Consider the following 16775-nt stretch of genomic DNA (forward strand, 5'->3'; position numbering starts at 1 on the left):
TTAATTTTTTTTTTTTTTTTTTTTTTTTTTGACAGACGATCGTTAAATGCGTTCATTCAATGATTTTATATATATATATATTTTTTTAATGTTACGATAATACATTCTTTTTAATCTAACAATTGAAAACCTAATTAAAATAATATTACGAAAACACCTAGTTGTAGTTTTAAATAACCTTTAGAGAATTTTGTGGTATGCATGAATTTAGAGGTTAGTAATGCTAAAGAATAGTTCCTAAGTGTCGATTTATTTGTTTGGTTAGCACGTTTAACATTGTCAATTAAAAACTTGGGAGTGTTTTTTTTTTGTTTGTTTGTTTGTTTGTTATGTGGTTGGTATCCTTTGGGTCATTGGATTTAAGTGAAATTAAAAAAAAAAATCGTTCTTATATAAAAATTCTCAAGAAGATGATAGATAATTAAACTCTGAAAATTTGAATAAAATGAGAAACTTGTTGGAACGGGTCAGAGTTGGCTTGTAGTCTCTTTCGAGTTGGATACTTCTTTCTTACTTGGGGACATTCATCTAATCAATCATTTCTCTACATGCAATGAATGTACATAATTTATTATTCACATTCCTTTTTTTTAGTATTATTTTTGGGTTAATCATGACTGTTCGAAGTTACTATTAATAGATTAATTTTATAACCATTTGCAAAAGGCTTTTCTATTGACTAAATATATATTTCTATAAAAGAAAAATTAGCACTAACAATAGGGACATTAATTCGTTGATAAGATGATAGAGGAAAAAATCACAACGTATGTAAGTTGGTGGAACCATGTTATCAAAATAAAAAGGTGGTGGAACCAAATTGAATATAGTCCGTCCATACATCACATATTCTCACATATCATTATCCGCTCCTTATTAGAAGCCATTCTCTACGGGTCCACTGGCTTTACACTTAATTAATTTTTCCTAATGGCCCTACTAAGCTCAACCAAACCCTTTACAAAACCAAATATTATGGTTTCTTTCCACTTTTGTAATATAACCATTAACCACACAAAGAATTGAGAAAGTACATACAATTATGGGACCAAACCATAGTTTATTATGGTGAGGTTTCTCAAACCAAACTAATAGGAATCCAAACCGGAATTGATCACCTACATATTCGTGGAGTCCCTTTTCCATGTGTTTGCTGTCTGCTAGTCAAGTTTGTTTTGTTGCATCAGATTCTTGAATCTTAACTTGTCAAACAACAACAAATGTTTTTCTCTTTGGTTATTACCAAAATGTTTATGTTGAGGTCTCTTAAGATTATTTTACAATGATTAGGTAGAGTCGTAGAGATATATTTTGGTTTTTTTAATTTATTTAAGAAATATATATGATGGTTGCTATGTTCTTGTTGGACCTGAAACTTTCTTTGATCAATACTCGCCGTGAAAGATTTTGCTCTCGTATTCGTTTTCTTTAATTAGTGCTATATGATGTCCTGGAATAATCTTGTTTTATATATATATATTATCAAACTTTAATGTACAGAACCACTTTCATCTTTTGCTTATTTTTTCATGTATAGGTATGTAGCTGTATATTATACTATCTTGTATATTCGATATCGTGCTGGAACTGTCACAGATGCGATGCTCTCTGTGCCAAAACCTCCATTTTTAATTGTTGGCATCTTAGAGGCTCTAGCTGCAGCGTCTGGAATGGCAGCAGCAGGTATAACAACATTACATTTATGGATTTCTCTACGCGACACTACAACAAATATGCACATTGTTAACCAGAGAAAAACGCTATCATAGGTCTTTGATAGCGTTTTCATGAGCGCTGTTTTAGGGCACTGTTATTATATGTACCCCATATACAATAGCACTTATTACGTATGCTATGTTATAAAAATATAACATAGCTTTAAGAAATTGCTATATTATCAAGATCATAATTTTGAAAAAATTTATACAACATTTGTTTTTTCGTGCTATGTTATAGTTTTATAGCATAGCTCTAATAAACTGCTGTATTATCAAGATTATAATTTTGCAAAAATTTATACAATATTTAATTTTTCGTGCTATGTTATACATATCTAATATAGCTGTTGCGAAATGCTGTTTTATCTTGTTTACTGTGCTATGGTATATTCTTTTATCATAACGTTTACCTGTACTTTTATAGCATTTTCTGATATGTGATTATAGCACACATAACCTGTTTTATAAAATCTCATAAAATCTGATTAATAAACGTCTCAGATCCAAAATACATAACAAAAGTCTCAAGAACATCAGTTTACCATCAAAGTCTCAAGAACATCCAAAATAAACAAGCAATCTCAAGTACTTAACATTACACAATAAAACCATCAGTTTAAGACATAATGACCTTGTTCTCTGGCCAAGCAATGCAGGAGCTAAGTGCATCTTCAATAATCTCTATTTCATCGGATGGCCTCCAAACTTTTACATTTTTCACCTTCACAACATCTATCCACACTTTAACTGCATTAGAACCCAAGCGAGTAAAGTGAACCTTATGTTCTGGATCATTTGTTCCCCATCGTCCTTCAGCCACAACCCTATTCTTTTCAGTTAAATCCATCAACTTGCACTTCTTATTCTCCTTGGAAATAACTTTATTAATGCGCTGCCATGTTTACAATATAAACCATCAGTCATCATATAATTAACAAAAACAACTTCATAACATATGAAAACACTTACTGGAGACTTCCTGAGAGGAGACTGTGATGGTAAAGTATTCTTTATTGGTGATATTGGACCCGTTGCATCATCAACAGGAGACTCAGAACCAGATGCAGACTTAGAAGACATAGATGCAGATTTGGCCTGCGATGCAGCCTTTGAAGCTGTTGCTGAAGTTTTGGACTCTGTAGCAGACTTAGAAGCTGTGGCTGCAGACTTGGCCTTTGATGCAGACAAAGAAGCATGTGATGTAGCATTCTGACCAGTTGGAGTTGAGGGATTTTCAAAATCAACCTTACTCAGGGGCCAAGATACGTAAGCCATCAAACAGTCCTCAAGAAATGACATTTCAGCTGTAGGTCTCCATAGTGATGTATCAGGCTGCTTTACTGAATCCACAAATACTTTAACTGCTTTTGGTCCAAGAGGAATTCCGTTAACCAACGCACTTGGTTCTTGTGTCTCCCAACGCCCCTCAGCAACAATGACGTCACCCTTAGACAAATCCAATAGTTTACATTTGTTTCCTTGTATACCCTGTTAAACACAATCAGTAAACAAATCCAATATAATTAATTAGCATTATAGACAGGGGTAATACATTGCTAACACATTGCTAGAAATTATAAATACCATAGGGGCAATGTCTTCCATTTGGATGTTGTTGTCTACCAGTCTACACTTATCAGTTGGCCATGCGATTATATGTCCAACAGCTTCTTTCATATGAAAGATCTTTTGTGCAGGTCTCCATAGAAATGCATCTGGTTTATATGCAGCTTCAACTAACACTTTGAGATCATAAGGGCCAAGACGACAGTCATTCACTATGTCATCCGGATCAGAAGAAAGAATCCGGATCAGAAGAAAGAATCTTGTTAGTGTAATGCCACCGTAAGTCCTTAGCCATGTCCTCTGATCTGAACATTCTCTTCAGCCTTGGTATAATTGGAAAATATCTTAATACTTTCTGTGGGACACCTTTCTTTACCTCATTAGTCCGCTTATTAGTCTTCCACCGTGAAGCATTACATTTGGGACATTTATCAAGCTTCTTTAACTTCTTTCTGAAGAGGCAGCAATCATTAACACATGCGTCGATCTTTTCATATCCCATATGAAAGCTCTTTAAAAATTTCTTGACATCATACAATGATGTGTGAAAGACATTACCATCTGGCAACATGCTTGGCAATGTCTGAAGCAGTTCATTGAAGCTCTTATCCGACCAGCCATTATGTGTCTTAATCCTAAACAAAGTCACAATAGCCGATAACTTGCTGTGGTTTGAACAGCTAGGGTATAGTGGGGTTTCAGCATCCCGGATCTTTGCAAGGAACTCATCCTCTTGTTGGTCCTCACCCTCTGCAATCTCACTTAAGTCGCCCACAGGTTGGTCAGCTAAGTCACCTCTAAAAGCCAACTCTTGATCAAAAAATTCAGCAGCTTTATATAACTCAAAAACTTCCTCATTCCACTGAGTTGGTTTACTTTGAAATTCATCTACTGACTTCACATCTCCATGATGATACCAATCACTATGCACCTTGTATGCCTCATCCATCCCTCTTATTACAAGATGCTCAACCACAACACTGTTTAACTGTCGTACTACATTACGACAGTCTTTACAAGGACATATTATCATTTCTATGTCACCTAAAGCCGCAGACACATCCCTTACAAATTTCCAAGCTCCACTTTTATAACCAGGATCAGCTCTTCAATGGATAATTAAAGAAAAAAATCATAACTAAAAGAACATCTTAAAGTATCCAAACCCAAAATAAAACCTAATTATGAAATATAATTCCTTACCTGCATAGATGCACCCATGCCTTGTCCAACATTATATGTTATAATATAAATTTTAACCTTTATAGATAAAATAGAGATACATATTATACAAAGCTCACATTAAGCAACAATTCAGACAATACTGCACTACTTCAGACACATACAGATGCTCTTAAACCAATATCTAACTGTGTAAAATCTCACTAATCTAATCACTATTTATACGAATCAGACTCAAAGGACAAAACATAGCAATCACCAATATTCGTGTGTAATAATAATGTTTAACTATTGGTTGAGTGATACTAACCTGTTGTGTGAGTACAGAGAAATGAGAAGCTTCAGTTCCCCAACATTTCAATCACCAACACTTGGGAAAAAAAAAAAATCGTTCAGTTTATGAAGGCGCAAATACTCAAATCCAAAAGCTATTTTTGAGTCAAATCTGTAAATAATCGAACCCTAACAAAACAGATGGATTCGAAACTCCACATTCTCAAAATCTGTAAATAATCGAACCCTAAAAAACAGATAACGAAATAAATCTAGATAAATCGAACCCTAACAAAACAGATAACTAAATCTGACCCTTATCGAAATCAAAAGCTGTTTGAAATCACAAATAATCGAAACAAATAACGAAATTAGGAGGAAGAAGAAAGACATGCCTCAAAAATGGATTCGAGCTATCAATTGCGATGGATATGGAGATTTAGGGCGAAATTGGGGCTTTTCACAAACGGCGAAATTGGGGCTTTTCACAAACGGCGATAAAACTGAAGAATTGATAAGAAATTTAGAAGAATTTGAGCACACACAGAGAATTTAGAAGAAGAAATCTTCTTAGGTTGAGCTTAGGTTGTAACGAGAGAGAGAGAGAGAGTGTGTCGAGTTTTTGGGTTTTTTTTTTATTTGGCGATTAAGTGAATAATTTCACTAAGTATTGGCGGACAAAAGTCACTTTTGTTTCCCGCTACATAATTTTCCTATCATAGCGTTAATAAGATGCTATTAAAAAGTAAGCGAAAAAAAATCTCATCTTTCATAGCAGTGACGGAAAATGAGCTATATCCGTCTGCTATCAATGTACATATTTGTTGTAGTGCGAACCTTATTTTGAATGGTTAATTCTTTTAAGAGGGAATGAGAGTACTCAGCATAAATGCATTCATCTTACGAAAGCAACTTTATTCATCTTTTTGTTTTCTCTACTCAGCGAATCTTTCGGGGCCATCTACTACAGTTTTGTCTCAGGTTAGAAGCTGTATAACTAGATAAATATATGAATCACTTCTTGATTTAAGTAGTGTGAACAACTGACATTTTTCATTCCCCTTAAAACCATGTGTTCTTGATATTGCTGCTAATAACATACTCAATTGTTTTCTTATAGACATTTCTAATCTGGCAAATTTTCTTCTCCATCATTTTTCTCCGGAGGAGATATAGCGTAAACCAAATACTCGGATGCACTCTAGTAGCTCTCGGTGTCATCGTCAGTGTGGCAAGGTTAGATTAATCTCCTCGGTCCGCTTGCTCTCAAGATAACCAATCTTTTTGTGCTTCTCTTTTGGGTGTTTTCACAACAAGAATCACCATTTATATGGTTCTTGCATCTGTAGTGGATCAGGTGCTGCTCATTCATTAAAGGAAGCCGGAGTATTTTGGATTCTTCTAATGGTCCTTTCTTTCTTCCTTCAAGGAGCAGGTACAGTATTAAAGGTTCGTTATTCACCTGATCACAACCTTCTAATTTACTTGAAATTATTCTCTTTAATCGATCTTTAATTCTTTTTTCTTACAGGAAGTCATTTTTATAGATAGCCAAAAACGATTAAAGGTACCTTGCATATCACAGTGAGTTTTTGTTTGTTTTGTTTGAAAAACTGAGAAATAATCTCCCCTCTATACTATCACAGGGAGCTTCACTCGATCTATTTATAGTAAATTCATATGGTTCAGCTTTCCAAGTAGGTATTTCTTACCCTAAAATATCCCCTTGATCTCTCTTAGCACTAACTTGCATTCCAAGATAAGTAATCTTGCTCTTTGGTGTTTTATTCCCTAACCAATTAGGCCATCTGCATCGCATTGCTTCTTCCGTTTCTTTCAAAACTTTGGGGCATACCGTTTAATCAACTCGGTAGCTACCTAAAAGATGGTGCGGTTTGCTTCCTCAACATTGGGACACTAACAAAAGGATGTGATGGGGCTCCGTTTTTGCCTCTATTGTTTGTGATAGTGAACATTGGCTATAACATTGCGCTTTTAAGACTTCTCAAGCTTTCAACCGCGGTGGTGTCATGTCTTGCATCTACAATCTCAGTGCCAATTGCAGTGTTTCTGTTCACAATGCCATTACCGTACCTTGGAGTTGCGTCATCACTACCAACAGGGTTCATGGGAGGAACAATCATACTTGTATTGGGAATGATTCTTTACAGTTGGACACCACAAGGAGCTAACTCTTCTCATACTGATACAGTCATTCCTTCACCTCCTCCCACCTAGAGAGGGCTTAACTAAGGGTTTTTGTTTTCAATAAAAAGATTTGAGAGATTTATGAAGATTCGGTTTGAATCAAGGTAATATGAGGATTGAATGATGTATATATCGTAACATATTTTGATGACGTTAATGTAAAAGTTGACGCTTTCTTGGTTCGATTTGGATCAAGATCAAAATTACTTAAGTCATATAACAAACTACTAAAATATATGCCAGTCTTAGTCATTTTGGGATAAATTGCATAAAGTGTATTTATACAACCTCATAAACCATCAAAATTGTATCCAAATACAACATCTAGAAGGAAAAACTGAGTTTAGAAACAAAAAAATATCATCTCAGCGTTGAGTCTAGATCCTGCATTTGAATGTTTTATATGGATGCCTCATCCAAAAATATAAATGAACACTTTGATTAAGAAGAAACTTGTCGAACCTTTTATAACCTTGATGGTGATGAAGGAGATATTGATTCAGTATCCCTGCAAAAGTTGTGTTTCAAACAAAATAAACAACTAAAATTAGCTCTAATACCAAAACTCCACTAATCCTTAAGGAAAATCACAAAGACAAAAGCCTGAACAGAGAAGCAAACTCACATGCATCACAAACATATGTCACATCTCCATCCAGCAATTTGGTTCCTTTTAAACTTAAGTAATAGCATATCTGTCAATTAGCTGTAAGGATGTTAGACCTCTAACACATAAAAGGATGTTAGCTGTAATGATGCAAAGACTATGAGTGCTTTTACCATGATATGGCTCTGCAATGGACGGAACTCGCATTTCTTAACTTTGATTCTGCAACCAAAGTCTCCACCGTCCACATTCGAGAACTCAATTGAGAATGCCCTTGAATCTTGAGATTGTTTGGCCATTTGGATCAGCTTGACTATACAGAAGCAATAAGAGAAGATTCATCAAGTACTAAAGATACATACATATATTCCAGAAAATATGAATAATGAGACCTGCAAGTGGTGCTGTCCCAAGATGCAAATTCAAAACTTGAAGGCCTAAAGGTAGGCCTCCATTTTCACATTTTATGATGATATAAACATATCCTCCCTACAAGGGAAAACAAAAATAAGTAAGTAGTTTTTCATGATGCATGACTAAAAGATGGGGAACCTTTTCGAATTCAGTATGCATACATATAGTTTGAACAATGCATGGAACAATATCCACAATGCTGAGATAAAACCCCGAGCTAAGAGTGAACACACCTGATGGAAAACATCCACAGATAAGTTACCAAGAACATTCATGATACCTAATGAGATTGCACCATATAAGTCCAAATCTCTCAACACCTGAAACCAGAAGCATCTTGAGTTTAATTTGAACAAAAAACAAAGATAGACATGCTAACCACTCTAAAACTGACTTCTAACAACCAAATCAAAGCAGAATAATCAGAGTCAAAAGAAACAACTCATGAGAAACAATGTAAAGATCATCAAAGCCACATAACATATCATAATCCAGGTTACAACTTGATAGGCTTTCTAGTAATCAAGAAACAGTACTATTTAGAGTCTGAAATAACATACCTTCTCAAGAAACCCTGTAAAACTTGTGGTCAGTCCTTTGGTTATGTCTTGTATGCTTAAGATTTCCTTTGGAGACTTGGTCTGACAATTAAGAAAAAGGCAGATCCAGAACTATTCAATGTAAAACAGAGTTGAAAACACCAATTAACCATAAGAACTGATTATATATGTATATGCATACCAGGTCACATGTATAGAGTGGTTGGATTGCACACTTTTTTACCGTGCAAGAATTAATAGGATTCCCATCCTCATCAATAACATAACATTGAAAACTGGCTTTAACAAGATCTTCAGAATATTTAACAAACTGTTCGATTCCATTGGCTGCATCAAAGAGAATAGAAGAATCGAATCCCATGAACAAATGATCCCCTTCAATAGACAATGGCTTTCCCTTTTTCCCATCCCATCCCCTCAAATATCCTGATCCTTCATAAGTGCCAATATAGTTGAAATGGAACTGACACTCATATTTGATGCTGATACCCTTATCATCATTATAGTCTTGAAACGCAACAAGAACCGATATAGCAAAACCTGCCAAAGTAGCACTCTCATTTGAATGTTTGGGATGCTCAAGCATTACCTCAACACATGACTCATTGCTTTGGTGGCAAAACCATTCAGGAATATTATCTCCTGGTAAGCAGAAATTAGTTGAAGGCTTTCCTTGGTAATACAGATATAGATGTGCGATCAAGGAGAAGAAATGTAGCAGACCTTGAACATCTAGCTTATACCTTTCATGGAAATCATGGAGTATGCGACCAAGTAGCCTAGGAGGAGGCTCGACTAATATCATTTCATCACTGAAAAAGGCTGTATGTAGTCCGATCAGTGCTTCATGGAGGTTCCCATATCCGTACATGGTAGAGAGCAAATACTGCACTTGTTGAGGTTTCATCCATCTGTTGAGAGACAGGTCATCACTTTTGAAGTTTAAGGTAAGACCTAGATGGGATGCCATGACATGGATTCTGCGTTTTGCATAAGTCTTGATGTTGTCTGTCGCATGTTGGCTTAGTGATGGACAACCAGCAAACACAAAGGCTTCCACATTGTTCAAAGGATAAAGCTGAAGCTCAGAAGAGTTACTGAGTGCAACAGTTTCCAGCGATCTTGAGTTGATTACGTTAAGCCTTGTCAGACCAGTTGGTACCCCTAACAAAGATTCAAGCTCGTGGCAATGGCTTAAATCGAGNAGTGGTTGGATTGCACACTTTTTTACCGTGCAAGAATTAATAGGATTCCCATCCTCATCAATAACATAACATTGAAAACTGGCTTTAACAAGATCTTCAGAATATTTAACAAACTGTTCGATTCCATTGGCTGCATCAAAGAGAATAGAAGAATCGAATCCCATGAACAAATGATCCCCTTCAATAGACAATGGCTTTCCCTTTTTCCCATCCCATCCCCTCAAATATCCTGATCCTTCATAAGTGCCAATATAGTTGAAATGGAACTGACACTCATATTTGATGCTGATACCCTTATCATCATTATAGTCTTGAAACGCAACAAGAACCGATATAGCAAAACCTGCCAAAGTAGCACTCTCATTTGAATGTTTGGGATGCTCAAGCATTACCTCAACACATGACTCATTGCTTTGGTGGCAAAACCATTCAGGAATATTATCTCCTGGTAAGCAGAAATTAGTTGAAGGCTTTCCTTGGTAATACAGATATAGATGTGCGATCAAGGAGAAGAAATGTAGCAGACCTTGAACATCTAGCTTATACCTTTCATGGAAATCATGGAGTATGCGACCAAGTAGCCTAGGAGGAGGCTCGACTAATATCATTTCATCACTGAAAAAGGCTGTATGTAGTCCGATCAGTGCTTCATGGAGGTTCCCATATCCGTACATGGTAGAGAGCAAATACTGCACTTGTTGAGGTTTCATCCATCTGTTGAGAGACAGGTCATCACTTTTGAAGTTTAAGGTAAGACCTAGATGGGATGCCATGACATGGATTCTGCGTTTTGCATAAGTCTTGATGTTGTCTGTCGCATGTTGGCTTAGTGATGGACAACCAGCAAACACAAAGGCTTCCACATTGTTCAAAGGATAAAGCTGAAGCTCAGAAGAGTTACTGAGTGCAACAGTTTCCAGCGATCTTGAGTTGATTACGTTAAGCCTTGTCAGACCAGTTGGTACCCCTAACAAAGATTCAAGCTCGTGGCAATGGCTTAAATCGAGAGTTTGGAGATCTTGAAGATCCTTGATGCTTGCAGGTATTGTGCTGAAACAGTTTTGACTCAGGTCTAGCTCTGTCACTGTAGATAAGAGTGTTAAAGCTTCAGGAAACTCTGTCATCCCACAGTCACTTAAATCCAAGATTTTGAGTGAGCTTGAACCACCTTCTAGAAAATCAACAACTTCACTTCTGCATCCACTTGCTCTGACAGTAACTAAAGATCCGAGATTTCCAATACGTCCTGGCAAGCTGACCAAATTTGAGCAACCAGAGATATTAAGTTCCTCAAGTGACTTTAACTTGAGTAAGCTATCTGGAAGGCTAATGAGGTTGCTGCAATTCTCAAGATCTAGAGAACAAAGGCCAGTCAAGTTCCCGAGTGATGAAGGTAGCTCTCTAATGGCAGTTCCCTTTAAAGAAAGATACTTCAGGTTGTACATGGTTTCTGTGATTTCAGGAAAGCTAATAAAGTTTGAACATCCAGAAAGATTGAGTTCAACTAGAGACTGTAACTCACAAATACTGCTTGGAAGACCTGTCAACCTCAGACAGTTCTTTAACTCAAGTAACTCTAATTTTGTGAAGTACTTGATAGCCGAGGGGATCTCTTCTATGGAAGTCTCATTTAGAAGAAGCTCTTTCACACTGTAAGAGATTTCTGGAAACCTTGTAACAATTGAACAGCCAGATAGATCCAAACATTCTAGCTTCTCCAACTTTTTACTGATTAGTGCAACGTTCTTGAGCATTTTGCACCGTTTCATATCTAGGACACTAAGCTGATGGAAATTCTCAATTGATGGAGGAATCTCTAGAATCCCAGTATCAGCCAAACACAATCTTCTAATATTCCAAGAAATCTCTGGAAAATCTTTTAGCTTTGAGCAACCAGAGAGATCCAAGAACTCAAGAGATTCCAACTTGTTTCTTGGACTTGGGATGGTTACTAACTCTGCACATCCTCTGGCATCAATACGTTCAACTTTGGGAGCATTTGACAAGTCTGGCAACTCCTTTAAGAACCGAGAGTTGCTAAGATCAATCTCTTTCAAATTAAGTAAGGACTGCAAATAAGAAGTCAGAATTAAGTAAAGGCTGAAATATTGTAATGCAACTCAGCTAGATATATATAAACCAAAATGCGCATAACATATAAATTGTACCTTTGATCCTTCCCACAGACGCTCAAGTCTGCTAGTGGGCATATGAAGTTCGACAAGGTTATCCGGATCAAAGCTAAGTGGCAAACTTGCTATAGGATAACATTCCCAATGAAGTAGACGTAGTTTAGTAGGGAGATAGTGAAGACCTTTTGGAAGGTGGATTTTGCAGCTATCTTCATTACAATGCTCGTTCGAAAATCTTAGAATTTTCAGATTACGCATCTCTTCAAAAGCATGACAATCGAGCTGCAACTCTTCTTTCTCAGAAATGTCAAGGGATATCCCTTCTGTTACTATAGTTCCCTGATGTGTGAGAGAAACATTATAATGCATGAAATGGTACACACTTATATTTTCTCAATAAGAAACTTAGTTATTACCGTATTTTCTGTTAGCACTTCGTGGACTTCATCAAAGCTGCAGAGCCTGCTGCGTCTGCTCGGATCCTGAGGTGACTCTATTTTTATCATTTGTCTACCCATGTTCTGTAACAAGTCATGAATCTGAAGCCTGTCGTTAGTAAAAGTAATCATACACTTATCAACAAGTGCACGTATGCAAATATCAGCAGAGATACCACAACCATTAATAATATCAGTTATGAATCTTCGTTCATGCCCATTGAAGAAACACAAAAGATGAAGAAACGTCGTCTTCTCTTCATCACTGAGTCCATCAAAACTTACTCGGAGTACATTGAAGATCTCTTCGTCGAGAGAACTATTGAGTCTTCTCAATGCACTTTCCCACTCTACCATAGTTTTCTTGCAGAGAAAGGAACCAAGAACTTTCAAAGCCAAAGGGATCCCCTTTGCATAACCAGCTGCTCTCATTGACAATTTCAAATATTCTTCAGGCGGATAGCTCTGTTTGAAGGCGCATTGTGAAAACAGTTCAAGCGAATCACTGTCAGATAGTCCCTTCAAAGAATATATCTCGTCAGCGTTCTTGATTACATTCATGTCTCTTGTTGTAACAATGATCCTACTTCCAGGGGCATAGTAAGTAGTTTTGCTGATCAAAAACTCCAGTTGAGTTATGCTGCTTACATCGTCGAGAACTATAAGTACTCTTTTTCGACGTAGACGGTTCTTTATACTGCTGGATCCAATTTCAGGAGTAGCAATGTTTATATCAGTCTGACCAAGAATTCGACAAAGAAGCTCGTTTCTCAAAGCGTGAAGTCCATGCTTTTTAGATTGTTCTCTAACGTTTGCAAGGAAGCAGTAGCTATCGAACATTTGGTATTGACGGTTGAAAACAGCTCCAGCAATGGCAGTCTTCCCACTACCACCAATTCCACATATCCCTATAGTCCGCACTTCATGTAATCCATGTCCCAACCACGCTTCCACTTCCTTTACTTGAGAATAAGCTCCCACCAAGCCCTCGTCTTCACTCAAGCTAATGTTTTCTAGGTTCTTCAAAACATGTGCAACAATTTCATCCACAAGTTTAGATGCAGGCCTACAAAAACATCAATCATTATGATCACAAAGAAAACAAAATATTGTAACTGAGAATTGAAGTGACTATTAAGTCAAATACAACATTGTACAACTGTTAAGGGTTCAAATATTTCAATGTACATGCAGATACCACAAGCTTGCTAACTCAAACAAAGCACATGTTACTTGCACTAGGATATAGGGGATATTTTTTTCTAAAGGTTTCAAAACAAGCTAGAAACATTTCGAGTGAATTTATCATATGATGGTACAGTCACAGTAACATAGAGATATGTGTCCTCTGTTTTTGAATGAGTGTTAAAATATAAAGCTAAACTTATTATATTCTGAAGAAAATAACTCAAAGAAATTCGCCACTAAACCAACTCCTAAAATAAGCTGACCAAAGCAGCTAAAGCAATATACTAACATTGAACATGATACCATCTACATGTGTCACTAAGCCATCTCAAACTTACCTCAGTGTACTAGAATCAAATCCGGAGATATTGGCTGCCTCTCTCATGGCTTTTCTCCATTCTTTTACTTCCTCAGCTAGTTGTGATCCCTCGGGAGCCTTATCATGCCTAGAAAAGGCCACACTGTAGCTGCCCCTTTGCCACCTGACCTCCATGGGTTCTACACCAAGAAAGACAGGCAAAACTATATGGCCTCGGGTCCTCCTACACTCCATGATCTTTGCAAGCTCTCTCAAACACCACTTGGAAGAAGCGTATTCCTTGGTAAACACGACTACCGAGATCCTCGACCGTTCGATGGCATCCAACAAAGCCGGCTCAATCTCCTCCCCTGCATCAAGCTTTTCACTGTCTACAAAAGTTTCTATTCCCTCTCGACACAGATCGTCGTAGAGGTGGCTAACGAAATTCTCACGGGAATCTGGTCCTCGGAAACTGAGGAATACATCGTATTTCAACTGAGAGTCAGTAGCAAGAGAAAAGTGTAAAGGCGGTGGTCGAGAATCACCACCGAGGGGATCAGCATATATCGAATAGGAACCGGAGGAAACGGATGATGGATAACTAGCGCCGAGGCCATCAGAAGCAGCAGCAGCTGTAGAAGGAGTAGGCCGTGGGAGTCTGATAAACGAAGGAAATCCTCTGTTGGAGGACATCTTGAGTTGCCGCTGGGACAAGAGCATCGAAGAGGGACGTTGCGGAGGTTTCGTGACGGAACATGACGGTCGACATGGATGATATTTAGGTGAAAAGTTCCTCCGGCTGCTTATCCCATCGACTCTCATCTCCTCGAGAGAGAGAGAGAAGCCAAAACGGCCAAAACTAATCTTGTGGTCGTCTCTTTCTTCTTTTTATACTCTTAACGCGTTCATCTTCTTTGACGTGTGATTTGATTTACGTTTTTAAAAAAAAATCAAAACTGTGTACAAAGGACGATGGTAAATATTACAATTTTTAAATATGAAAGATACATAGCTGTCCACTCCAACGATGTCACTACTCAATATTTTAATCCTAAACAACAAACGTAAAATAAAACAAAAGCTTTACTTTTTTCCCGCCCCAAAGGTGTGAGGGATAGATCCACGGAAACAGAGTACTTCTAGTTCTAGGGCTTTCCCTAACTATAGGCAAAGGAGAGTAAAGCCGCTCATGTCATGCTCTTCTTGCAAAAACAATCTCCATCGTCGTAGAAGAGGACAATAATAAAAACGCTTAAAAAGTCAAATATAAGCGCCACAAAATAACAACCACATAGCTCTCTTCACATCTAAAAAAATTCCATATAAAAAAAAAGAGAACTTTCAAATCCTCCTTACAGAATAAGGGGATGTATTCAAAACATGATTTTGGAGGATTATGAAGGATTTATGATATTCTAGATTGTATGAGATTTATAATAAGCTTTTAAGGTAGTTTGGTGGATTTATTATTATTTTCTATTTTTTTTTTAAAAATAGTTTGTGAATTGATGAGATTTGATGAGATTTGGTGAGACTTAAAATTGGGTTTTTAAGAGATTCTCAAATCTAGAAAGTAGAAACGAGAGGTGTTAAACATAGCATAACACAAATATTTAAACAGCATCACACGAATATATAAACAACATAACACAAATATTTAAACGAGAGATGTTCATAGCATAACACAAAGTGGGTTAATACGTATATAGGTGACTTGTCAATGGGTTTCTAATCTTGTTCTGATTATTACACGAAGTGGATTTATTATTATTTTCAATTGAAAAGTACAAAACATAATTTAAAGATAAATTAAAGCACTCATGCCCCCATTAGATATCTACAAGATCTTTCCTTCTTCCATTAGAAGATATACAGAGTTCTTCTTGTTGATTAACGAGCCTTAATTAGATATATTGATGACTGGATCAACGATGTTTTTCCCCGTACGCTCATGTAAAATCTCGATGCAGAGGATCGATCAATCGCAAAACCGATGCAAAAAGATCAAACAACAAATGGTTGATCATTAGAGTCATCAACGTGGATTGATTAGATGTTAAAAAATTGAGCAAAACCCTAAAAAGATGATAAGGAGATTAGTAACATAATTAAAGAAAGCAATAAAAATCATCGACAAAAACAAGAAAAAAAGATACAGAAACGATGAATTAGTCCAAAGTATAGTTTCCTGCGATGAATCAATCCACAGGTTACAGCTCGATGAATCAGTCCAAAGGATACAGAAGCGATGAACTAGTCCTCGTTAAACTATTCTTTGGTTTTTTTTTTTAAACCAATCCTGTAAAAACACACCCTGAAGGTGGAATTTTTTAAATAGGATTTCCCTTACAAAAATGCACCCAAAGTTTCTCACAATCACTATTATGTTTTTCTAAAAAAAAAAAAGAATTTGGTTTTGAATAACAGTGGATTTGTTATGATTTTTGTAAATTGTTGATTGAATAACAGTGGATTGTGAGTGATTTTGAATGATTTTTAACAAATTTCATATTCAATAACAGTGGATTTGAGATTTTTGATTTTAAAATCACTAGTTGAATAACAAAGGATTTTAAAAAAATTTATAAATCTTCCAAAATCCTGTTTTGAATACATTCCCCTAAGTCTCAAATGTGATTCCAAACTTCAAAACAAAAAAATAAAAGGTTAACGTCTATCACACACATACAGATGCCTTGTTATCTTCTCCTTAGAAATCTTATAAACTTATATTAACTGACCAGAGACCATCCTGATGAATCCAAAATAAAGTCTCATAAGACAAACATATCATTGTCATTATCTGGCTGGATCATTGCGGTAACAAGAAATTTTGTAAAGTTCATAATTTATAATTACGTAAATGATAATTTGGATTTTGGTACTTGTGTTATCAACAAAGAAGAAAAACATATCTTAAAATTTTGGAAGGAAATTTAAACTTTTAAATTAATATGTTACGAAAAATATTTCCGCTTTACAAA

General features: G+C 36.3%; 3 protein-coding genes across 3 annotated transcripts in view; 1 reads left to right on the forward strand and 2 right to left on the reverse strand.

Moving 5' to 3' along the window:
- The window catches only part of LOC104769453 (protein CLT3, chloroplastic), an 8592-nt gene extending 1460 nt beyond the window's left edge, over positions 1–7132 (forward strand). The window contains exons 2-8 of the mRNA XM_010493670.2: positions 1538–1683; positions 5683–5720; positions 5860–5975; positions 6089–6188; positions 6271–6306; positions 6386–6436; positions 6543–7132. Of these exons, the coding sequence (XP_010491972.1) occupies positions 1538–1683; positions 5683–5720; positions 5860–5975; positions 6089–6188; positions 6271–6306; positions 6386–6436; positions 6543–6977 (922 nt within the window). The 3' untranslated portion in view covers positions 6978–7132. The remainder of the gene's footprint in view (positions 1–1537; positions 1684–5682; positions 5721–5859; positions 5976–6088; positions 6189–6270; positions 6307–6385; positions 6437–6542) is intronic.
- LOC104769452 lies at positions 2864–5260 on the reverse strand. The gene is made up of 3 exons (XM_019242460.1): positions 4777–5260; positions 3303–4390; positions 2864–3206 (listed from the first exon to the last, which is right to left on the reverse strand). Exon 2 carries the CDS (start codon positions 4315–4317, stop codon positions 3511–3513), a length of 807 nt encoding a protein of 268 aa, XP_019098005.1. The 5' UTR covers positions 4318–4390; positions 4777–5260; the 3' UTR covers positions 2864–3206; positions 3303–3510.
- Positions 7200–14631, reverse strand: LOC104772229 (disease resistance protein TAO1-like). Its single transcript, XM_019241773.1, has 10 exons — positions 13829–14631; positions 12282–13368; positions 11902–12204; positions 8710–11802; positions 8529–8609; positions 8202–8288; positions 7947–8043; positions 7728–7867; positions 7573–7653; positions 7200–7455 (listed from the first exon to the last, which is right to left on the reverse strand). Exons 1-9 carry the CDS (start codon positions 14611–14613, stop codon positions 7627–7629), a joined length of 5700 nt encoding a protein of 1899 aa, XP_019097318.1. The 5' UTR covers positions 14614–14631; the 3' UTR covers positions 7200–7455; positions 7573–7626.

This window comes from Camelina sativa, chromosome 20, assembly GCF_000633955.1.
Source record: "Camelina sativa cultivar DH55 chromosome 20, Cs, whole genome shotgun sequence".
NCBI lineage: Eukaryota > Viridiplantae > Streptophyta > Magnoliopsida > Brassicales > Brassicaceae > Camelina > Camelina sativa.